Consider the following 27,159-nt stretch of genomic DNA (forward strand, 5'->3'; position numbering starts at 1 on the left):
TTTTATTTCGTATTTTGAATTATGGAAATTTGATATCAAATTTGTAATTAGCGACCCCGAAAACCCCCTAGTAACATTTTTTATGAATATTCAATAAGTCTGTAGCATTTTTAGGGTTTCGTGGCCCATGGCCGAAAGCCTTATAGTTTCACTTTGGCGTCCGTCTGTCCGTAGAATATTTTGGGGCACCACAGCTCCCAAAATAAAATTTTAGGGCACAGATCGCAAATTAAAATTTTGGGGCACCACAGATCCCAAATTCAAATTTTGGAACCCAACAGATCCCAAATTAAACTTTTGGGGCACCACAGATCCCAAATTCGAATTTTGGGCAAACATAGCTTCCAAATTCGAATTTTGGGGCACCACAGATCCCAAATTCGAATTTTTGGGCCCCACAGATCCCAAATTCGAATTTTGGGCAAACATAGCTTCCAAATTCGAATTTTGGGGCACCACAGATCCCAAATTCGAATTTTGGGCAAACATAGCTTCCAAATTCGAATTTTGGGGCACCACAGATCCCAAATTCAAATTTTGGGGCACCATAGCTCCCAAATTCAAATTTTTAGGGCCCCACAGATCCCAAATCTCCATTTACTGAATGGACATTACATGAATGGACATTACATGTCCCATTAGTTAACATGCCCCTACAATTGACATGTCCCAATAGTTGACATGTCCATATAGTTGACATGTCCCTATAGTTGACATGTCTCTATAGTTGACAAAATTCAAAATTTGGGGCACCATAGCACCCAAATTCAAATTTTGGGGCCCCACAGATCCCAAATCTCCACACAGAAAATTAAAAGGCATTAAAATAAGCTGCAACGCTTATTATTTTAATCCAATTTTGCTTATTTTAATACCAAAATGGATTAAAATAAGCAAAATTGGATTAAAATAATAAGCGTTGCAGCTTATTTTAATGCCTTTTAATTTTCTGTGCATTTACTGAATGGACATTTTCCCGAATGGACATTACATGTCCCATTAGTTAACATGCCCCTACAATTGACATGTCCCAGTAGTTGACCTGTCTCAGTAATTGACATGTCCCAATAGTTGACATGTCCCAATAGTTGACATGTCCATATAGTTGACATGTCCCTATAGTTGAAATGTCCCAGTAGTTGATATGTCCCTATAGTTGACATGTCTCTATAGTTGACATGTCCAAGAGTTGACATGTCTTAATAGTGGACATATCGAATGGACATTTTACCTAATGTTTTAGGTAAATTTATAAAATAAATTTTATTATTTATTTTTAAATTCAGTTCAGTGGGTTAAATATTTTTCTTGACAAAGTCTTATTAATTGTTTACTGTGCTGCCATCTAGCGTTCACCGGTTTAACCTGTAACTTGCTGTCGATAAACGTTGTCCAATACACACAAATAGTACACAATCATATCTAAAACACTTTTTATTGAATTATATAAAAATTTGACAGAAAATCCTGATATAACAGTACTCCATATTTTATCTTTTATTTCACTTATTTCGTATTAAATTGATACAAATAAGGTGTTAAATTACTCATGAACACTTTTTCTATAAATACCAATAAATACTTTATCATATTTTATTGTTTAAATAACATTTTTAGTGACGTTGTGTTTCAACGCTATTCCGTTCAAATCGCGTTGAACCCATCCGCTAGGGTACCAAATGCAGTTAACTATTGAGCACGTGATCCCTCTATTCTTCCGGTTTCTTGTCAATATAATTTTATTAATTGTCATTAGCAAGCTCCGTAAACAATGTAAATCTTTGTTTTAGTGCAATAGTTATTTTCGAACGCACAACGTCTTCAAGGCAATAGTTAAAACACTACTTTTAAGTATCGAAAACTTTATAGGCGTTTTTCTCGAAATGTGTTTTTTCGCGCGCCGTGCAATGTAAGTCAGCCAATTTTTAACCTATTATTATTAACCGAATTATTGTGTACTTTAAGGTATGCTTTACTTTAATCCAATAAACTATATCAGTTTTTTTAATTCCTGAAAAAACGTGCATTTATACGACTTTCTTCTAAATATTATTTATTAATATTTAACTATTTTTTGACACCAGATGATATATATTGTGATGTAGGATATATATACAACCCTAATGGGAATAGTTGATTAAAATCTACTGCGCAGCCGTAAAAGTTATAATAAATAACTGCTCATGAATAATTGTTTAATTTGTTTATTAACATTTATTAATAATAATGTAAGCTTACACGAAGCTTACAGAAACTTTACGGAATGCTTACAGTAAGGTTATAGTAAGCTGACTAGAATCTTACACTGCAGCTTACGGTAGATACACTGAAAAAACGTTGGTGGACAGAGTTGCTGTTGCTCTCAGCATAGATCTGTTACGTTAAATAAATGCAAGTCGTTCATTTTCACTTTTGGGTGAATCTTTCGCCTTTCTGAGCGAACGAATCGACTTTGCGTGATGCGACTTTTTGCCTAAAGGTGTCAGTTGTGTGAATGAGTCACCCAAGATTGGCGGACATTTAGGACTTGAACTAAAGTGGCGCCGCTCATCTATGAGTGTCTTAACTGTTACGCCAAACATTTTTCAGTGTAGGACATTTGCAGCTCACCTAAACCTCACCTGAATTTTACGGTGTAAGCTAACGAATCTTAGGTTTAAACTCAAGAGAAGCATACAGAAAGATATTGTGCTGTATGAAGGATTTTGTCCCCATTTACTACAACTGATTGTGACTTGTGATTTGTGACAGAGAAAGTGTTAAATTACTTGTAATTAGAAAAATAATCCATGCCCAGACAGCATAAAAACTTGCAACAACCTTGCAGCATTATAAAAATGCCAGGTTCCCAAGCTTGCGCGGCAAGCTTTCAGCAAGATTGCCTCAAGTAACAAAATGTCCCACATTAGCAAGCTTGCAATAAAAGGTTGCTGCAAGCTGTCAAAAAATGTTGCCGCAATCTTCCAATGAAAGGTTGCTGCAAGCATTCAAAAAAATGTTGCCGCAATCTTGCAATAAAAGATTGTTGCAACCTTGCAGTGAAAGACTAATGTAAGCTTGCAATGAAAGGATAATATGTGGTTATCACAAGCTTACAATATGCTTGCTGGAATCTTACAAAGGACTTGTGCTTAAAATCACAGAAGGAAAAAATTTAAATTTTTTACTTATTAATTTTTCCTTTGCATTCTATTTTTCTATATGTTACCTTAATATTAGACGAAAAAATCTTGGGTGGTATTGGGATTCGAAACCTGATTTTACGCACGCAAGTCGAGAACGCTAACCGATCTACTACCACGGAAACGTATAAGAGAATAAAATTTTCTCTCTCTTATGCATACCACCCAAGATTTTTTCGTATAATATTAAGTAAACATAAAATAATATAATGCAAAAAAAAATTAATAAATAAAAAATTTGAATTTTTTCCTTTTGTGATTTTGAGCACAAGACTTTTGTAAGATTACAGCGAGCATACTGTAAGCTTGTGTTAAGCACATATGAACCTAATATTGCAAGCTTACATTAAGCTTTCACTGCAAGGTTACAACAATCTATCATTGCAAAATTGCAGCAACCTTTTTTTGGATAGCTTGCAGCCACCTTTCATGGCAAGCTTGCTAAAGTGGGGCATTTTGTTACTTGAGGCAATATTGTTGGAAGCTTGCCGCGCAAGCTTGGGAACCTGGAATTTTTATAATTCTGCACACAAAAAAAGTGGTGTGGCCGAAACACTACAGTAGTATATTCCCATGTATTTTTTGCCACTGAAACCGAATTCGAAGCCAGAAATGTCAAATTGGATCAAACTTTTGAGGTAAACTCAAAAAACTGCTCAAAATATTAGTTAAAATCAAAAAAACGAAATTTTTTTTGCCAACATACTACACTAGTGTATTTTCATGTATTTTTTCCCGCTGAATCTGAATTCGAAGCCAAAAATGTCAAATTGGCTCAAAATTTTGAGATAAACTCAAAAAACTTTTTGATTTTAAATCACCTTTTTTTGAACAGTTTTTTAAGTTTATCTCAAAAGTTTGAGCCAATTTGACATTTCTGGCTTCGAATTCGGATTCAGCGGGAAAAAATACATGGAAATTCACTAGTGTAGTGTGTTGGCCAAAAAAATTTTCGTTTTTTTGATATAAACTATTTTTTTGAACAGTTTTTTTAGGTTTATCTCAAAAGTTTAAGCCGATTTGACATTTCTGGCATCGAATTCGGATTCAGCGGGAAAAAATACATGGAAATACACTAGTGTAGTGTGTTGGCTAATAAAATATTCGTTGTTTTGATTTTAACTAATTTTTTGAGCAGTTTTTTGAGTTTATCTCAAAAGTTTAAGCCAATTTGACATTTCTGGCTTCAAATTCGGATTCAGCGAGAAAAAATTCATGGAAATACACTAGTGTAGTGTGTTGGCCAAAAAAATTTTCGTTTTCTTGATTTTAACTAATTTTTTTAAAAGTTTTTTGAGTTTATCTCAAAAGTTTGAGCCAATTTAACATTTGTAGCTTTGAATTCGGATTCAGCAGGAAAAAATACATGGAAATACACTAGTGTAGAGTGTTGGCCAAAAAAATTTTCGTTTTCTTGATTTTAACTAATTTTTTGAGCAGTTTTTTGAATTCATCTAAAAAGTTTGAGCCAATTTGACATGTCTGTCTTCGAATTCGGTATTAAAGCGGGAAAAAATACATGGAAATTCACTAGTGTAGTGTGTTGGCCAAAAAAATGTTCGTTTTTAGGGTTCCGTACTCGGTTCGGAACCCTATTAATATCGGTTTTTTTGAAATCGTGTACCCCCCCCCCCCTAGCGGCCACACAAATTTATCTAGAAAGCTGAAAATTAGTACACATATGTATTTTCGCGTGTAGATTACAGGAAAAATATAGCAAACTTGATTGGAATTGATTATCATAGCGTTGTCAAGGAAAAACCATGAATTTTTACGAAAAATGCCTAAAAATGACTATGTACCCCCCCCCCTAGCGGCCACATCTTTTGACATAAAAAGCTCAAATTTGGTACACTTACGTATTTTTACGTGAAAATTACAGGAAAAATATAGCGAACTTGATTCCGATCAATTTACATAGCGTTGTCAAGGAAAAATCAAAAATTTCGAAAAAAATGATTTATTCTCCCTAGCGCACACAATATTCAACACAGACAGTTCATATTTAGTATACAAATGTATTTTTACGGGAAAAATACAGGGGAAAAAAAGCGGTCACGATTAGAGTTGATGATTAACTTTTTATCAAGTTTTTCAAGAAAAAATGACAATTTTAGGAAAAAAATGTATTTTTTCAGCAAAAACGAACAAAATTTTATTTAAAGGAAATTAAATTTATATATTTTAACGTATTTTTACCTGTAGATTACAAAAAAAATATAGCGAGCATGATTGGAGTTGATTATCATAGCGTTGTCAAGGAAAAACCATGAATTTTTACGAAAAATACCTAAAAATGACTATGTACCCCCCCCCCTAGCAGCCACATCTTTTGACATAAAGAGCTCAAATTTTGCACACTTACGTATTTTTACGTGAAAATTACAGGAAAAATATAGCGAACTTGATTCGAATCAATTTACATAGCGTTGTCAAGAAAAAATCAAAAATTTCGAAAAAAATGATTTATTCTCCCTAGCGCACACAATATTCAACTCAAATTGTTCATATTTGCTGTAAAACTGTATTTTTGCGTGAAAAATACAGAGAAAAAATGTAAGCACGATTGGAGTTGATGATCAATTTTTATCAAATTTTTGAAGAAAAATGATAAATTTAAGAAAAAAATGTATTTTTCCGCAAAAAAGTTGATCTAAAGTGATTCAAATTTATATATTTTGACGTATTTTTACGTGTAGATTACAAAAAAATATAGCGAGGATGATTGGAGTTGATTTTTCTGGGTCTGTCAAGAAAAAACTGATAATTTTAGAAAAAATCATGAATTTTCTCCCAATAACGGAACAAATTTTTTCTAAAGGGCTTCAAATTTTCTATTTTTACGTATTTTTATGTGTAGATTATAGAAATAATTTAATAAACATGATTGAGTTCATTTCTTCAGTCGTTACAACTCTAAAATAAAAAAAATCGGACAAGTGCGAGTTACACTCGCACTGAAATCGAGGGTTCCGTACTCGAAGCGAACTTATTTGGTATAAAAACAAATGTTTAAAAAATATGTGTTGTATGACAACTAATATAAGTGATACGAAGAGGAACAATTTTCTTGAATTTTACAAAATTGTTCCTCTTCGTATCACTTATATTAGTTGTCATACAACACATATTTTTTAAACATTTGTTTTTATACCAAATAAGTTCGCTTCGAGTACGGAACCCTCGATTTCAGTGCCAGTGTAACTCGCACTTGTCCGATTTTTTTTATTTTAACGAATTTTTTGAGCATTTTTTTGAGTTTATCTTAAAAGTTTGAGCCAATTTGACATTTCTGGCTTCGAAAAAATATTTCGTTGTTTTGATTTTAACTAATTTTTTCAGCATTTTTTTGAGTTTATCTCAAAAGTTTGAGACAATTTTACATTTCTGGCTTCGAATTCGGATTCAGCGGGAAAAAATACATGGAAATTCACTAGTTTAGTGTGTTGGCCAAAAAAAATTTCGTTGTTTTGATTTTAACTAATTTTTTGAACAGTTTTTTGAGTTTATCTCAAAAGTTTGAGCCAATTTTACATTTCTGACTTCGATTTCGGATTCAGCGGGGAAAAATACATGGAAATACACTAGTGTAGTGTGTTGGCCAAAAAAATTTTCGTTTTTTTGATTTTAACTATTTTTTTGATCAGTTTTTTAAGGTTTATCTCAAATGTTTGAGCCAATTTTACATTTTTGACTAATTCTGTTAATCTGACTATTCCGACTTCGGATTCGGATTCAGCGGCGAAAAATACATGGGAATATACTACTGTAGTGTCTCGTCCACACCACTTTTTTTGTGTGCCTGTGTAATTATTAATAACAATTTATTCTATATTATGTTCTTACATCTGCCATATTGGATACGCCATTTTTAATTTTGAAAAACTATAATCAGATTCGCAATTAGCGACTCTAAAAACCCTCGAGTAACAAGTTTTTTTTGTCAAATCCGCCATATAGGATCCACCATTTTGAATTTTGAAAAACTGAAATAAGCTAAAATTTAAATTATTAACTTTTATTCAAGAAAATATTTTTAACCATTTTTTTTATTTAACAAAAGAAATTTTGAGTTAATATTCCAATATGAATTTTTTTCGAAAAAACATATGTATTAAATAACAGGGGGTATTTTTATGAGCTGTTGATGTTTCTTCTGCTAAGGATCAATTGCTCTCCTGTGAAAGAAGATAACTGAAGTACCAAAAAGAAGTAACATTTTCTTATTTTATATATTTTGTAATAAATTTAATTATTAACCATTTATTCAAAAAATGGCATAAAAACAAACCAGGATTTAAAAAAATATCTGCATATTATTGTTATTATAATGCTACATTTTTTAAAGAAATTTTTTTGAAAACGAAAATAGGCTTTTATTATTACACATTCTCTGAAACTTCAGATGCACTTTTCACACTAATTTTAAAAATAGAATCATGTAATAACTTTTTATCTGTCTTTACTATCAATTTTTTTTCTAATAAGTATAGGGAAAAAGTCGATTCGCAAAGTGTAGTAGCAAGTTGAAAGCATTTCCCATTCTACTTGCTTTAACATGTAGCAATCCTCTGAAATAAACCAATGAACAACAAGTAGCGCGAGGTAAACAACTGGTCGAATGCAATGGTGTAACAGATCGAGAGCATTTTAGCTTTGACAAACTTTATTCATTTCTTTTTATGTCTTAAATCTTAGAAACAAGTACTTGAACAACAGTGCTAAAAATGTTCGTTCTGCTGATTCGTTTATGGTATGCAATTTCTTTTAAAAAAATAATACATTTTAATGATGTGGAAATTTTGAGCAATGTAACACTAGCGTACGTATAATTCATAATTGAAAATGAATATATTTTTGACAGCATGATTTTCGAAGACAATAGACGAAGATACTAACTGAAGAAAAATAGAATGTTTTTTTTGTGTTTACAAATATATTCATATATCAAGAGATATTTTTTACAGCCCGAATTGAACCATTTAAAATCATATTAGTAATTTTTCAACAAGGTTTTGTAAATAATGTTTTTTTTTATTAATTAAAAATTACATTTGACGATGACATTGTTGTTAAAAGATGATTTTTAATCAACTTTTTTTAATCCTTTTTTTGAGCTCCAATCATAATATTTTTCATTAAGAATCTATTTTACAAAAAAAGTTTAAAACAACAATTAGGAACATTAAATTTTAAGATAAATTTCTTTTTATTTTTGACAAGAATATAGTAAATACAAATACGAAACAGGAATAAAATATAATTGAATTTTAAAAGGAGACTATATTGATGATTATCCTTTTATTAATATTAATTGTAATTACTGAGCAAATGTAGAACTTTCCAATCTTAAAATGAAACTACAAAATTCTTCTGATCATCAACATCTTTTCATCTTCATTTTATTTACTTTTTATTTTTCTAATTTTTCAAATTTTATTTATTTATTTATTTAATTAATTAATTAATTAAAATTTTGTTTAAGATTAACATTCATAATGTTAATAAAATTTGGAAGGTAATTTAATACAAAATCTGAATTAAAAATTTTTTGCAAAAAAATTCACTGGAAATGTATTTATCCGCGACAAGCAAATTTCATTAAACTTAAAACCAAAATTTTTTAAATAAAGAATTTCACTACATAATAATGTGAATAAGCAAAATTTTCATCTAACATTTTTTCAAAAAATTCATAAATAGATACATTTTTTAGAGTCTATAATTATAATTTTAATTGAAAGATTTTAGAATTTAAATGTTCAATCAATTATCTTTTGATCTTATAATTAAAAATTAAAAAATACCTTTTTGGAAAGATGAATTTTATAAAAAAAACTTTCTACTTTTTTTATGAAAAACAATTCAAATAATGCCGTTAGAGGTTAACTTTTTAAAATTTTAATAATTATACTGTTATAATTTAAATTTATGCTTCTAATTTTGGTATTTCCAAAAGATTTAGAATTTATAAATATTTAATTAGTTCACGGGTATTTTTATAGCGGTTCAATCCATATGCGAATACCGGTTTTCAGCTTCAATTACTTCATCTTTCCTAATATGTCATATTTAAATTTTTCCCGTTATAAAGAACATAGTAATTTATTCATTTTTCAGTTAGATCTATTTCTAATTTATTTGCTCTTCATTTTTATTTTACTTAATGAAAAACTATAATACGAGTGTAAATCATTTTTATAAAAATGTACTGACTTCAAAATGTAGTTTATTTTTTCGTACAGCTACAATTTATTATAAATATTAGTTTGTTAATAATTGAATGGTTTGATTGAATAATTCATTTATATGTAAATAAAACTTTTGTTTTATTTCAGTTTCTTGGCTACAATTACAAGACTGGCTTGTGCAGAATTACGTGAGTACATTTTTTAGACTATGGAAAATTTCATGTGAGATTGAGCAGTCACCTTTCAAATTTTTTTTAAACCAGTATTTTTGAGAAGAAAAAACAGGAAGCTTTTTTTAATACACCAAGTTTTTATTTACCTATTTGTTTATTAATTTTAAATTTCTTTTATTTATTTTTTATTATTTAGTTATTAAGAATAATTAAGTAGTTATTGACATTTTAAAAATTCAAAATTTTAAATTATTGTATTTAATATGTATACTCTCTAAATATGAATCAGTGAAAAAGTCACTGGTCTCAAATCAGTCGCTAAATTCTAGCTATTTGAATCAGTGGTTTTCACTGACAGTTAGTGACATTTCACTGGAGAATCAATTACTTTGACTGAAAATCAGTGAAATGTTACTGATTCAAATAGCTAGAATTTAGCGACTGATTTGAGACCAGTGACTTTTTCACTGATTCAAATTTAGAGAGTAATATCGAAAATTTTCAAATTTGACTTTTTGTCATATCTTTACATTTTTTTAACATCAGGAATCCAAAAATCACGATTTTCGAAAATTTTTCATTAGTTAATTTTAAAATTATCGCCAAAATTTTTTTGAAAGATGTTTATTCGGATCAATTAAAATTCGGCGTTTTAAGAATTTTGTAAAATGTAAATTCGAACAAATTAAAATCGATTAGAAAAGAATGCTTTCAAATATTCTTTCTGTAATGAAAATTTGAGCAAATAATAATTCTGTCAAATTCCATGTAACAAAAAGTCTGTAAATTGAAAAATAGTTTAAGTGTAACAAATTCTGTAATATAGAAATTCGGTTAAATGTAATTTCTGTAATATTATAATTTGATGAAATAAAAATTCAGGAAAATCACTGAATATGATTAGTTTTAAATAGTAAATGATGTGATATTGACTTTCGCAATGAACTGTCATAATTTTATGTGATTTAAATATTTTAACCTTCTTTTCATTGGTAAATTTTGTATTATTTTTATTGATTAATTTTGTAAATGTAAAAAAAACTCGGGAGTGATTGTTAATTTTGCTGTACCTATACCTTTCTTAAAAACGACCAAGTAATAAAATCATCTTTACATGTAATTGTTGACCATGGATTTTCAACGGTCATATGAAAGTGTCATGACTTTCAACATTTTTGATTTTGTATCCGCAATAATCACCAGAGCAACAACTTAAAAGAATACATAAAATCATCGTTACTTGTATTTATTAATTTTCATTGTTCATTATAAATCCTGCTTAAAGATTTCATTGCAAATGTTGCAGTTTAATTAAAAAATGAATAAATAAAAATATGCCGAGGTTAGAAGCAATGTATAAAGTACAAGTTTTTTTTCACTTACAAATTGAAGTGCAATAAAAGTCTACTAATGAAATCCATTAGTTCTTTTATAAATTAAAAAAAATAGTGAAATTTCCTTGAAAAAAATATAAACAAATGAAGAAATTAAAAGCATATTTTATCAACATTAACATTTTTAATAAAATAAAGATTAATATGTTAAATAATATATTTAATAAAAAGAAATAGATAACGAAATAAAAAAATAGTTTTCACTTTTTTATTTTTAATCGATTTCACATAATAAATATTTCTGATGTATGAGTGACAGTAATAAACGAGAGTATCCTAAATTGTAGTCGGATTTTACTCTCTATAAAAAAGATCTCATCTTGGTTTCTTTATTTTTATTAGAGAAAGTCGCACTCGTTCTTTCTTAATAAAAATGAAGTCCGGTTATTTTAGAGGTGAAATTAAACAATGATTTGTTTAGAAAACGAACGTAAAACCATATTCTTTTTAGTCGTGCAAAGCGAAAGTGATTTTGTTCCATGAATGTTTCGAATTTTTTTACCTTTTTGTTTTAAAAAGTATTTCATTAATGAAGAAAAAATGAAGATATATTTTCCTCTCAATATATAGAAATGTTTATAGCGAAACTAAATGTGGCAGCGTTTAATCATATATTTTATTTTTCTAACAAATGTAATATAAGTATATAAACAAATGTATGCATTATGAATCTCTTAAGCCATTTCAAATTGATTGCTTTAAATAAGAAAATATTTTATATGTAAAAAATATGAAAATAACAAAAATTTTATTCCAAAATTATTTGCATAATTAATTGATTTATTAATTAAAAATTAATGATTTATTTAATTTATTAATTCTCAATCATCTGAACAAATAATGATAAAAACTATAAAAAAAATCATAGTTTTTTGCGGTTAACTCGTAAAAAACGCAAAATTTAGAAAAAATTTTTAGATAAAAGTTGTAGATCTTAAAAAACCACACATTTTATATCTTATACATTTTTTTTATCAAAAGTGATTATTTTTCAAGAAAAATCCAAAAAACCATAAAAGTCATAACAAATGATAGAGAACCAGTGCACATCATAACTATATTGAAATTTGGTACATATTAGTATACTAACGTATTTTGATGATGTCAATAAAGTTAGCAGAGCAAACTCAGCAGACACCAACCGGACTATAAGGACCATCATATCTAAAATATATAAAACAAGTTGTAAATTCAGATGTTCATTACATGAATATTTTGCTTCCTCTTTACGATCAGCAAAATAATTTGCTTCCTCGTGAAGAAAGCATTAACATTGAAATAAACATAAAAAAATAATATAATAATATAAACATTAGAGTACCTATACATTTGAGTAAAATTTAAGAAATTAATGGAAGTTAAAAAATCAAAAATTCATATTTTAATCGAAATTTCTAAATATTAATGAAAAATAATATATAATTTATAATTATTTACAATTATGTCGATTCGTTTTAATGCAAGGATTACAATTATTTTATATTTAAACTTGAATTTAAATAAATATAAAATTTTTCAGCTAAAATGTGTATTTTCTATTTTTTAACTTTCATTAATTTATTAAATTTACCTCAAATTTAATTTTTCCCTTCTAGAAAAAATCAATTAAACACGATTCAGAACGATTAAGTACAAAAATTTTTTAATCGTTTTGAATTGTTTTTAATTTGAGTATATATTTTTTCAATTGATTCGAATTGTTTTCAATCGTGTAAAATAAGTTAAACTTTTTTAATTGTTTTCAATCGGGTGCTATCGGGAGAACGATATACGCACATGCGCAAATAGTTAATTACAAGAATAAGAAAAGTGTTGAATCAAACAGGAAAGATGTTTTTCTTATAAGTCTTTTGTAATATATAGTTTGTTCTGTTCGTGCATATGTGTCAAATATTTAAAATCTAAAGTAAAATTTCTAATGATATGGATAATGTCAATATGTTTACTTATCCTATATATGAACAAATTAAATATGACAATCTTTGAGTTGTTAATACATAACCTCAAAAAAATAAAAATAAATAAATGGGTACGTAAAAAAATACATATAAACTGAAATTAAATAAATAATTAGGTACATATAAAAATAAATATAAGAAAAAATTCTATTTCTTACATTTTAAAATAATTTCAGTTTTTAATTTTTTTTAGAACAAAATTTTTAGTTTTTCTAAACTTTAGGTGTCTAGCAGCTTTTCAAAAAAATTTAGCAAAAAATTTATTCAGTATAAATTTTGTTCAAAGTTCACCTAAACTCTTTTCAACAACAAAAAACCATAATTTTTCAATGAAATATTTTCAAAAATTGTAATCAAATTCTTTAAAAAGTTCAATTGTTTTCAAATTTTTCAATACAAAATTTCAATTATTTAAAATTAATAAGTCAAAACTTTCAATACAAAGTCTTCCAAAATTGAATTACTTCTATATTAAATTCTATAATTATTTTATTTATAAAAAATTTTAACTAATACTTTTTGCAAATTTTATCATAAATTTAAAAAAAAATTTGTATTAAAAACTTTGATTGCAACTCTTCGAAATATCAATTTTTTCTAAAAATTTTAAATTAAAATTCTTTACAAACTTTTTTCGTGCTAGAAACGTATGTTAAACCCGTTACATTTGTATATAAAGTTTTTCATTCATTAAAATATTTTCAAAATTTTCAATTTAAAATCACCTGAATTTTAATTATTTCTAATGAATCTTATAATTATTGTAGATCTTCCAATATTCAATTATTTAAAAAAATTCAATATTGACTGAAATTAAAAAAAAATTCAGTAATTCAATTTAAAACAATACTTGATGTATCTGTCAAAAATTATTTTTTAAACATTTTTTCGATAAATTATAAACAAGAAACATTTCGTCTTGTGCAGCTTCATTCAAAGATAAATTAAAAAATAACTTTTAATTAATTTTTGATAAAATATATGATTTTCTTCTGTGGTGACCAATACATTGATAAATATTTTAATTTTTTAGTTCGGAAAATAATCTTTGAAATAATTATATATTTCTAGACTGTTTAATTAGTTGCATTTTTTAAAATTTTCAAAAACTCCCACCAAGCAATAGTGCATGGAATACAATCTATAGAACACGATTGAAAACGATTGAAAACTATTGAATATGATAAGAAAGTCAATCGTCTTCAATTGTAAGAACACGATTAAGAAACACGATTGGGGACAATAGAAATTTCTTTCCTATTATTTTCAATCGTTTTCAATCGATTTTTTCTAGAAGGGTTATATATACCAATCGATTCGTTTTCATGTAAGGAATACAATTATTTCATCTATAAACTTAAATTTAAATAATCACAAAATTTTATAGCCAAAATGTGAATTTTTGATTTTTTAACTTTCATTAATTCTTTAAATTTAAATTAAAACTATACTTTATATATACTGATCGATTTGTCTTTACGTAAAGAATACGTTATGATCAATGAGCCTACCAAATTTTATCTAAATCCATTAAAACCTGTTAAAGTTATCTTCTAAACAAAAAAGGGATCCACACACATACATACATCCGGACAATTGATCAGGATCTCATATAACATCTTTCTATATAGAGAAAAATTTGTTTCCGACACTTTGAAAATTTTTACAAACGAAAGGATTACAAAGCTTCCTCCACGAGGAAGCAAAAGAATGAATTCACTGTTTTGAATACAGATTATTTAAAGGCTCACCAAAATAAAATAACCAACTACTTTAAGCCCTTAATAAGGGTTGCACGAGCAGCCCTTTGCATCAGAACACTATCAAATCATTTAAAAACTCAAAAATTCTGATTATTAAATCAAATTAATTAAAAGTTATTTAAAGGCTCACAGAACAAAGTCAAAAAAACTAAATTGAGCCCTTATTAAGGGCTAAACTACCAACTCTTCCTAGCAGAACACTTCCTTATCAATTAAATTCCAAAAAATTCTCATTTTCTTAGCAAATTAATTAAAGGCTAATTAAAGGCTCCCAGAACAAAGTCCAAAAATTACCCTGAGCCCTTATTAAGGGCTAAACTACCAACTCTTCCCAGCAGAACACTAACTTATCATTTCAATTTCAAAAAATCCTAATTATCACAGCAGAATTATTAAAGGCCAATTAAAGGCTCCCAGAATAAAGTCCTCCTAACCACCTTGAGCTCTTATTAAGGACTAAACATGCGACAAACTACTCTCAGGCCTTAGTAAGGGGTAAATGAGTTGCCCTTCCTAGCAGATCATAAAAATATCTATTTAAATTTTAATAATTCTAATAGTTTCGGCAAAATAATTAAAGACTATTTATAGGCTCTCCGAAAAAAATCTAACCACCCTATTGAAAAAAAACACGTATAATTATACGTATAATAATATGTATAATAATATGTATAATAATACGTATAATTATATGTATTATTATATGTATTATTATACGTATAATTATACGTATTATTATACGTATAATTATACGTATAATAAGACATACGAATTTGAAACAAGAATTATACGTATAATTATACGTATAATAATACGTATAATAATACGTATAATTTTTTTTTTTTTTTTTTCAATAGGGATATATTTTTGTTTATTAATATATACCTAAATATTATAAAATATAGACACGTATAATTATATGTATTATTATATGTATAATTATACGTATAATTATACGTATAATAATACGTATAATTATACGTATAATAATACATATAATAATACATATAATTATACGTATTATTATACGTATAATTATAATTCTATTAAAAATAGAATAATAGAATAGAATAATTAGTAGCAAAATTGCGCTGGAAATTTTTAGAAATTTTAAAATGCAAATTAAATTTCACGAAAAAAAATATCGTCGAATGTCAATTCAAGCAGTCACCCATCCAAGTACTAACCGCGTCCAACGTTGCTTAACTTCCGTGATCTGATGAGAACTTGTTCTTTCGCCTTGGTGTTTCCGCTGTCTTGTCTTGATTAATAACTTTGTCGTATAAGTATTGTATCGCACCTCACTTTTAGTGATACTTATACGACAAAGTTATTAATCAAGACAAGACAGCGGAAACACCAAGGCGAAGGAACAAGTTCTCATCAGATCACGGAAGTTAAGCAACGTTGGACGCGGTTAGTACTTGGATGGGTGACTGCTTGAATTGACATTAGACGATATTTTTTTTCGTGAAATTTAATTTGCATTTTAAAATTTCTAAAAATTTTCAGCGCAATTTTGCTACTAATTATTCTATTATTATTCTATTCTATTATTCTATTTTTAATAGAATTATAATTATACGTATAATAATACGTATAATTATACGTATTATTATACGTATAATTAATTATACGTATTATTATACGTATAATTATACGTATAATTCTTGTTTCAAATTCGTATGTCTTATTATACGTATAATTATACGTATAATTATGCGTATAATTATACGTATAATTATACGTATAATAATACGTATTATTATACGTACAATTATACGTGTTTTTTTTCAATAGGGCAACTACTTTCCTGGGTAGGATGTAGAACCAAAAAAAATTCCTAATTTTTTTGGTAACAAAGAACTCCGCACCATTTACATGGGAATTTGGGTCTGGTTAAATTTTCCGCAACTTTGTAATTTTGTAGTTTTTGACCTCCTGAACAAAAAATGTAAATGGCAAAATTCCAAAAAATGGATAGATATTTTAAAAATTGATGTTTAAGTTTTAAAAGTAGTGTTAAAAGTGAAAAAAATTAAAAAATGAGTAAAACCAAAAGAACTAAATAAACTTTCTTAAAACTCGTTACTCGGAGGTTTTCGGGGTCGCTGATTACGAATTTGATGTCAATTTTTGAAAATACAAAATGGCGGATCCAAAATGGCCGACGATTTTTTTTAAATACATTGAATTCCCTTGAATCTCGTTACTCGGGGGTTTTCGGGGTAGCTGATTACGAATTCGATGACAGTTTTTAAAAACTCATTTTTGAATTTTTTTCGCTTTTAACACTATTTTTTAAACTTAAACCTTAATTTTTAAAATATCTGTCCATTTTTTGGAATTTTGCCATTTACATTTTTTGTTCAGGAGGTCAAAAACTACACATACATACATCCGGACATTTGATCAGGATCTCATATAACTTGTTTCTACCTATATAGAGAAAAATTTGTTTCCGACACTTTGAAAATTTTTACAAACGAAAGGACTACAAAGCTTCCTCCATGGGTAAGCAAAAAGAAAAAATAGGAATAAGAAAAAAAATTGAACAAAATAAATGGAACAGAGAAACAAATAAAAAATTTATGGCACAAGTCCACTTTTTCAAAAAAAATTTCTTTTTCGAAAAAAACTTAATTAAAACAACTTCTTCTAATGTTTGTTAAATTATTTCTATAATCAACAAATAAAAACACGTGAAAATAAATAAATTTTAAGCCCTTTAGATAAAATTTTCTTCATTATTGGGAAAAAATTCATGAATTTTTCTAAAATAATCAGTTTTTTCTTGACAGCTCCAGAAAAATCAACTCTAATCGTCCTCGCTATATTTTTTTTGTAATCAACACGTAAAAATATGTCTATAAATTTAAATCACTTTAGATAAAATTTTTTCGTTTTTGGCGGAAGAATACATTTTTTCCCTAAAATTATCATTTTTCTTTAAAAATTTGATAAAAATTGATCATCAACTCCAATCTTGCTTACATTTTTACCCTGTTATTTTCACGCAAAAATACATTTATACAGCAAATATGAACAGTCTGGGTTGAATATTGTGTGCGCTAGGGAGTTAAAACCATTTTTTCCCAAATTTTTTTATTTTTCCTTGACAACGCTATGTAAATTGATCCGAAACAAGTTCGCTATATTTTTCCTGTAATTTTCACGTAAAAATACGTAAGTGTACCAAATTTGAGCTCTTTATGTTAAAAGTTATGGCCGCTAGGGGGGAGGGGTACATAGTAATTTTTAGGCATTTTTCGTAAAAATTCATGGTTTTTCCTTGACAACGCTGTGATAATCAATTCCAATCAGGTTCCAGATAAATTTATGTGGCCCCTAGCGGGGGGGGGGGTTCACAATTTCAAAAAAACCGATATTAATAGGGTTCCGAACCGTGTACGAAACCCTAAAAATGATGAAAAAATAGTGCGGACAAAGTCGGGTGGTATCCACAGCAGTATTTCACGTAACCTGATGAACGTTACTTTCGGCCGCGTAAGGTAGTGCTCTGTTTATATTTTAAAGAAACCTTGGTGGGAGTGGTCGGATATGGCCTAAAATATTCTGCGGACAAAGTTGGATGGAATCATTAGCACCAGTTCAGGTAACATGATAACGCGGCCTTCGGCCGCTTTAGGTACTGTTTTGTTCATATTTTACAGAAATCTTGGCGGGGGATGGGCGTCGGATACTTTTTAGAGATAATTTTATATCGTAATTTCCTCGTCGACCAGGGGTTTAAAAAATCCATGAGAGCTATTTCTTATGTGTTGGACATTGCTCTTTCAGAATCTGTATTCAAAATTTAAAAAAAAACCCAAACAGTTACGGCAATTTTATTGGAAAAACCGTTGTTTTTTGAATTTTTTTTTCGAAAATGAATTTCTTTCGAAGGTATTGACTCCGAAGAAGTTCTTACAACCTTGAAATATCGCGTCCAAAATGTTCAAGCTTTCAGATGGTGAAGTTTATTTGCTTAAAATTCAAGATGGCGGATAAAAAAAGTCGACCAAAAGTCAATTTTTTTATAATATAACAATCTCGTGTAAGAAATTTAAAAAAAATGCTCAAATTCAGTTGAAATTATTTACTCGGAGGTGTTTGGGGTCGCTGATTACGAATATGAAGTTAGTTTTCAAAAATTAAAAATGACGGAATATTTTTTAAAAATTTATCGGATTCGACTAATAGGGGACGTAGGGGAAAATGGGATAGCTAAGGTTTGAAGTTCAATTAAACTAACATTATTATATCCATATTTTATTATTTATTGGAATAATAATCACATATCTCCATTTTGCCTTTTCGGGGGGCAAAATGGGATACCCTAAGAAGCAAGCTGGGGTTTACAAAAAATCAACCTATTATTGCTTGCAATCTTTAAAAGTGAAGGTTGCATCTTAACCTTTTTTCCAAAATGATTTGAGGGACAGAAAATGTGTGCAAACATAAGGAGTCGCATACGTGCTAATTAATTCGCACTCAGTGATCTCATAGTTGCATGTTGATGCATATGCATAGTCTTCCACTAATATTAGTCAAATTTTACTATTTGTTAGTAGTATTTCACTAATTCAGATTTAGAGAGTAATAATTACTTTCTTATTAACTTTTATTAATTATGTTTTCAAGAGAGAATTTTCATCTTAACATAATATTACGCATGTTTTAAGCTATTTAAATTAAATAATTTTTATTGTAATTCGCATACTGTGTGAGTTCATTGAAGGCGCATTTCAAATGCATTGTAGGAGATCGCATACGTGAAGGCATAAAGAGAACTTCTTGCTAGCATGAATGCGACTGTAAGCGCATGCGTCGCATCAGCATACTGCTTTTGCATGCACCATAGGAGAATTACTAAGTGCGATCTTAAATGCGCGCATTATTGTTATCTGGGTAACTATTGTACTTACAATAATATGCTTTTAATTATATGATAAAATAAACTCCATATCCCATTTTGCCCCCTCATGCGAGATGACACTAAAAAGTTAACCAATAAAAAGTATGATTCAACAAACAATTAAACAAATGTTTACCTGCTAGAGTAGTCAGTGACACTTATGAAAAACAAAAAATGTTATATAAAATGCTGTTATTTTTAAAATAAACACGTTCTGAACAAGATGGATAAGTTAGAAGAAAATCACCAAAAACAGTTTTTTTCATAAAACAACGTGGTAAAAAGAAAAAACGTGGTATAATCGTTCAATGTTTTTACCACCTGAAAACTGTCATATTGGTTCCACATTATGTGCAATACGACCATTATTGGTCCATTAATGTGCGAATAAAGGCAACTATCCCGTTTTGCCCCTACGTCCCCTAATTCTTACTGGGGGGTTTTTAAGGTCTTTGATTACGAATCTGAAGTTATTTTTCAAAATGGATCCGCTATATTGACAGATCCAATATAGCGGAATGTTTTTTTTAAATTTATCGGATTCCATTACAATTTGTTTTATTATTTTTATGTATTTTGTTATTTTATTAATGTTATGTGTTATTTAATAATATATCCCCTGGCGGATTCGATTTGCGTAATGTCTACTTAACTAAGTGGACTTTAGGTAGACATTAGGTAAACATGTAAAAAAACGTATAGAAAAGCTATTAATCGACTTATTATGATAAAAAAAAGTTGATAAAAGGGTAAATGAATGTTTATAGAGTAAATTCGTACAAAATTTGTAATTAATAAAGCATTAAATAATTAATAATGAATGGAAATGTGCGCGAGGTACCTGATCAGTTCAGCTGTACAATTATTTTCGTGCTATTTTCATGAAAAGAATATAAATTAACGGCAAAAACAATTGATATTTATAAAAAAGTGTAAAATTGATTTAATTTGAGTGTTTGCAATAGGAATTATTAAATAATAATTAAGTTTTAATCAAATGTGAATAGTGTTGTGAAAACCTGTGAAAACTAATGAGTTACTACATTACCGATCGCATATGATAATAAAAAGTTCTCGATGAGTGTAACAAAAAAGCTCCAATTTAACCAAGTACATAATTTCTGAGATTGCCAGAGATGGCGCCACCAGTTTTTACAATACAGTGCGAGCATGTTTTCTTCCAAGCTTTTGCTTTGAAAGAAAATAAAAAATGAATTTTAAAATGCAGAATAAAGTTATACAAATAATTATTGATTTCATAATTGTTTCTCGTCAAAAATTACGGACATGATTGCAGCTTTTTTGTTACACTCATCGAGAACTTTTTATTATCATATGCGATCGGTAATATAGTAACTCATTAGTTTTCAAAGGTTTTCACAACACTATTCACATTTGATAAAAACTTTATTATTATTTAATAATTCGTATTGCAAACACTCAAATTAAATCAATTTTACACTTTTTTTATAAATATCAATTGTTTTTGCCGTTAATTTATATTCTTTTCATGAAAATAGCACGAAAATAATTGTACAGCTGAACTGATCAGGTACCTCGCGCACATTTCCATTCATTATTAATTATTTAATGCTTTATTAATTACAAATTTTGTACGAATTTACTCTATAAACATTCATTTACCCTTTTATCAACTTTTTTTTATCATAATAAGTCGATTAATAGCTTTTCTATACGTTTTTTTACATGTTTACCTAATGTCTACCTAAAGTCCACTTAGTTAAGTAGACATTACGCAAATCGAATCCGCCAGGGTCATATCATAAATTATCATGATATTAAATATTATTATAATTATTATAATAAAATTATATGTTTATACAATCATTATTAATTATTGTATATTAAAATCAGTAATATACCACCAAACACGTTCTATAATTGTTCTATTAAAATTGAAGAACATTGTTCTAGAACAATCTTCCTAATATGTTACATAACTGTTCTATTTTTTTGTTCCAGAACAGTTCTTACAATTAGATATAAGTTCCATAAGTGTTATAGAACATTTAAGTCACAAATGTTCTGGAAATTTTGTACTTTTTAGGGTTTCGTGGCCCATGGCCGAAAGCCTTATAGTTTCACTTTGGCGTCCGTCTGGCCGTAGTATATTTTGGGGCACCACAGCTCCCAAAATCAAATTTTAGGGCACAGATCCCAAATTAAAATTTTGGGGCCCCACAGATCCCAAATTAAACTTTTGGGACACCACAGATCCCAAATTCGAATTTTGGGCAAACATAGCTTCCAAATTCGAATTTTGGGGCACCACAGATCCCAAATTCAATTTTGGGCAAACATAGCTTCCAAATTCGAATTTTGGGGCACCACAGATCCCAAATTCAAATTTTGGGGCCCCACAGATCCCAAATCTCCATTTACTGAATGGACATTTTCCCGAATGGACATTACATGAATGGACATTACATGTCCCATTAGTTAACATGCCCCTATAATTGACATGTCCCAGTAGTTGACCTGTCTCAGTAATTGACATGTCCCAATAGTTGACATGTCCCAATAGTTGACATGTCCATATAGTTGACATGTCCCTATAGTTGACATGTCCCTATAGTTGACATGTCCCTATAGTTGACATGTCCCAGTAGTTGACATTAAAATTTAAAGCGCCACGAAACCCTAGATGTAGGCGCAATTGCGCCTAGTTCTTTTCCTATTTTTTGTTCTAGAATTGTGATATAACAATATTATGTCACCTTTCTAGAACAATATTCTCTTTTTGTTATAGAATAAATCCGGAAATTTGTTCTTAAATTATTCTGTAAAAAAATATTCTATAAGAGTTCTAAAACATAGATGTCACAAATGTTCTAGATATTTTGTTCCGTTTCTGCTCTAGAACTGTGCTGAAAGACTATTACATGACATTTCTAGAACAGAATGCTTGTCTTATTCTAGAAATTATTAATGACTATCTGTTCTACAATTATAACATTATGTCAAAACTACAAATGTTCTGTAATACTTCAGTCACAAATATCATTCAATGTTTGTTGTAAGATTTATGTTTGAATTTTTTTTCATTAATAATGCCTTGCAATGTAATTTTGTCAATTTTTATGCCAACATCAATTTTTTTAATATTTGAATATTATATAACATAGAATTTCAATAATATTGGATTTTTGTCAAAATTCGGTAAATTGTAGTGATAGTGGTACTAAATTAGTGTACAAACTTTGAATTTGAAATTTTTAATATTTTTCGAGACATTTACAATAACAAATTAGCGCAATATTTTATTGCTTTAATTATAACTTTTTCCCTACTAAAAATAGAGAGAAATGTTGAGAATGGTTTTTACGCAAAAGACCTTAAACTTTTAGAAAAAAATTATTTTTATAAAAAATATCAATTTTTAAACAATTTGTATAAAAAATAAAATTTGTTTATAATTTTTAAACATGTTCTCTCTCATTTTTAAGCGCAAAAAAAATCATGAATATTGTTTAAGTCATAATAAATCGATGGTAAAATTTTTGAGATGTCATTATTTTTTGTTTTCGATATAATTAATTAACTAATAAAACGTAATAAAAATTGAAATATTTTACGAACAAATAAAATTAGAATAATTTTAAAAATACCATTCCAATGTTTATCGAAATCTGCATCCAACGAGCTCTATTTGAACTATTTTGGATAAGCGAGTTTTAAATTAATAATTAATAATAAAAATTATTTAAATAATTAATAACATTTGAAGAAATGAAGTTAAATCATCAATTCATTTTTTATTTAGAAGATCATCTAATTCTGCGTCAAAAAAAGAATATTAAGTAGGGGAGACCGGGGCTGAAAGTGCCGATTTTGAGAAAACTAAATAAAGTGCTAGTAAAATGAGTGATTTTTGTTTTAATCTATAGTCTATCTATTTTAAAATTTAATGTAGTTTTTAAATCCATTATAATTTTTTGATAATTTTGAACAGTTTTTTTTGTAAAATATGATTATGTGCAGCGAGGCAACACGGCACGTTGAACTCCACGCTGGGGATAGTTGTGCCGACGCCGGGGTCGGTTGTGCCGCTCAGATTTTTTAGTTGTTTCAGTTAAAGCAAATGATTTTACGCGTAAGAAATAAAATAATTATTGCCAATATATGATTTACTATTATTTATTAATCATTTATTATAAAATAAACTTTTAAAGGTTTTGGGAACAATTTCTAGATTTTAGTAAGTACAAATAAACATTTTCTGAATTATATTCTATAAGTGCATAGTTAGTCAGTTACTTAAAATATAGTTTTCGTAATAAGTATTTTTATTATAAACATTCAAAAGATTTTTCCAACAATCGTAACATTTATAGATTTTTGTAAATAAATAAACATTTCTGACTTAAATTTTACAATTACATAATTAGTCATTCTTTTAAAATATTTTTTGGGATAATTATTTGTATTGTGAATTAATTGTAAAAACTCTACTTTCTGATTAATAAATAATTTTTAAGACGTGAATACTTATTCCGAATGCGATTTATTGAAATTACAATTGACACACATATAACTGACACTTATTTAGCACCACTATCACTACAATTTACCGAATTTTGAGAAAAATCCGAGACATGATCCTGTATTCTCATATGAAATGTCTCATACACGGAGAGAAAAAACGAGCCTTTACAGCATGGACCTATATATGCTCTCTTCGTACGCGCCTCTACCGTCCATCTTCGGTACGACCTTATACTATATTTTCACTTGCCCGTACTAAAATAGTAAGGAGCCGAGCTACTACAGCAAGAGATGGTACCGAAGATGGACGATAGAGGCGCGTACGAAGAGAGCATACATAGGTCCATGCTGTAAAGGCTCGTTTTTTCTCTCCGTGTATATAACTAGCTGTCGATCTGACTTATAGTATTTTTGTACTAAAGGTATTAATATTTACATAGTATTTTTACTAGGACCATCTGTAAATTGCTCAGAATACATTTACATTGGTTACAAATTATATAAATATTTTATTGTTATTTAACTAAAGTCAATAAAAACTTATATCTTCCTCAAACTTAAATTCCGATTTAAACTTAATTATACCAAATTAAATTTTTTTATTAAATTTAAACATTTCAATGATATTGTTTCCAAGATACACCACGTAGAGGTAACCAATCATACATTTTACCCACACAGCACAAAAATCTAATCGAATATTCGATCACAAAAATACAGACACTCAAAAAAGAATACTATGATTATAAACGATAAAATACTGCATTTTCTATGGCTCTTCAATAATATTCGACGAATTTTTGCTTCTGTGTAGGTACAAATCTGTAATTTATAATTACAGATTTGTACAAACAAAATCATTTGAGACGCATAAATTTAATAATTACAATTACTTATTATTCGACTTTTTGATTCTCAAATTTTTGAACCAGAGACTATGAATTTGCAATTTTGATATATATTATTTTGACGTGAAAATCTTAATCACAGATCCTAAAAATTCCCCTAAATTAAGTTTGAAAGCAATTGGTTACAATAATAGTTATTTCTATTTTTTAACCCCAAAAACCAGTTTTATAGCTATATCTCAGTTTTAGCTTGTAATTTTTGAAAAATTATTCTAAAATATTCATTTAATACTCAAGTACACAGTTTTCTTATGTGTATCAAATTGATACAATAATTAAGATCAACTCATGCAACGTTTTTGATTCGATATAAGGTATCAAATTAATCCAAATATTTGGATCATTTTCAAGAAATGATCCAGAATATGGGATCATTTTTTGATACCTGAATTGGTATCAAAGTATAACTCTATGGTTGAAAGGCATAACAGCACAACTGCATTTGTCATGATTTTGAGAAAAATGAGTTTTAATATTCATTTAGCTCTGTCAAATCAGAAAATCAACGGATGTATTTGGTATTCGGCATTTAGTCTCATTATTTAATGTATTTTTAAAATACGTTTATCACATTTTATAAAACGCACGAATTCATATGAAATTTAATATACTCTTAGTCAAATTGAAAGTTTTTTTGCAGTTATGTGTGTATGCTGTTAAAATTTAAATATGTAACCAACTTCACTCTATTTTTCATGTCATAATAAATTGTCAAAATGGATTTAATAGCGACGTACGAATCTGAGTCTGAAACAAATATATCTGAAGGAGATGATTATAATGAAGGCAAAAGAATAAAATTATTATTTATGTTTATTGTATCTATGAAAAAAATCAAACGAATATTTTTTAAAAATTGGTTATAAAATTGGTTAGGTTTTATGTTTACTATTTCGTAATTTCTCAAATTTAATATTTTTTGTGAAGATATTGAGAAGAATGAAGATACCTGTGATTCAAAAGAATTAATGAAAAGAGAAAATCGAAAAATTAGTCAAACTAATAAAAAATTTTATTTTTTCTGAAATTCCTTATTACAAGATAAAAATAAATAATAAATAAATAAATAATATTTTTATTTTAAAATATTACTTTAATTTTGTAGATTACGTCAATTGTTTTTTTATTCTGCATGCAGTTATGCGCTTATGCCTATCGCCTATTGCCAAAAGTGCACTTATGCGATTAGGTTTTTCATCATTTTCTACTTAAATAGTTACATAAATGATTTTTCAACTATGAATCTTTGGAAAGCATTACTTAATGTACTAGAATCTGGTGTTATCTCAAATTTGATAAAAATGTCAGTTATGCTGTTATGCCTTTCAACCACAGAACTGTCATGGCTGGCATGCTCATATTGACAAGTTTACCTGTCGGATCTCGAAATCGGAATGTACGCTGAATTCGTTGTACATTCGTTATACATTGGTTAAACATTTAGTTGGAGTGAAAATTGTATAGAAACTGAGTGGAAACTGTGGAAAAGTGTAATTGAACTGAATAATAAAAGTATTTAGTGATAGATTTGTGCTGTATTTGTGATAAATTAACGTGTTATTATTAATTACAAAAAAGTTTAAAGTGTAAAATGTTCGCGTAAGTGAGTTTCACAGGCTAGGGAATTTTCTAGTGACATCCAACTTGATAGACGATAAAGAAGTTGAGCCGCCGACTCTGCACGGTAGGTGGCAGCATTCATACTTTCGCCTTTTTAAAAATTCTCTTTTTCAATTGTAAATAGAAAAATTAATTAATTAATAAGTTATATAGTTTTTATGTTGTCATTTTTTTTACAATTGAATTTTTGAAGATTGTTTAATGAGATAAATTAAACTTGTATAATCGATGCAAATTGTTGATTTTAAAATACTTTTAAATAAATCTTTTCTTTTAATTACATTTATATTAAAAATGAATAATAATAAAATAAAGAAAGATAAAAAAAGTTTTCTTAATTAAAATTATGATTAAATTAATTTAATTGAATTTAATTAAAAAACAACAATTTGCATCGATTATACAAGTTTAATTTATCTCATTAAACAATCTTCAAAAATTCAATTGTAAAAAAAATGACAACATAGAAACTATATAACTTATTAATTAATTAATTTTTCTATTTACAATTGAAAAAGAGAATTTTTAAAAAGGCGAAAGTATGAA

At 27.9% G+C, this 27,159-nt stretch overlaps 1 protein-coding gene across 5 annotated transcripts in view; it reads left to right on the forward strand.

The window, feature by feature from the left end:
• LOC127285684 (uncharacterized) overlaps positions 1 to 27,159 on the forward strand; it is an 85,231-nt gene that overhangs the window by 24,182 nt on the left and 33,890 nt on the right. For 2 of the 5 annotated variants that reach the window (XM_051311817.1, XM_051311818.1), the window contains exon 3: positions 9,521 to 9,561. In XM_051311817.1, the coding sequence (XP_051167774.1) occupies positions 9,521 to 9,561 (41 nt within the window). Of the gene's footprint in view, positions 1 to 7,791; positions 8,005 to 9,520; positions 9,562 to 27,159 lie in introns of those variants that run through there. The other 3 variants (XM_051311816.1, XM_051311819.1, XM_051311815.1) reach the window with 3 other exon arrangements.

This window comes from Leptopilina boulardi, unplaced genomic scaffold (assembly GCF_019393585.1).
Source record: "Leptopilina boulardi isolate dan_hultmark-lab unplaced genomic scaffold, ZJU_Lbou_2.1 LbouV2_341, whole genome shotgun sequence".
NCBI lineage: Eukaryota > Metazoa > Arthropoda > Insecta > Hymenoptera > Figitidae > Leptopilina > Leptopilina boulardi.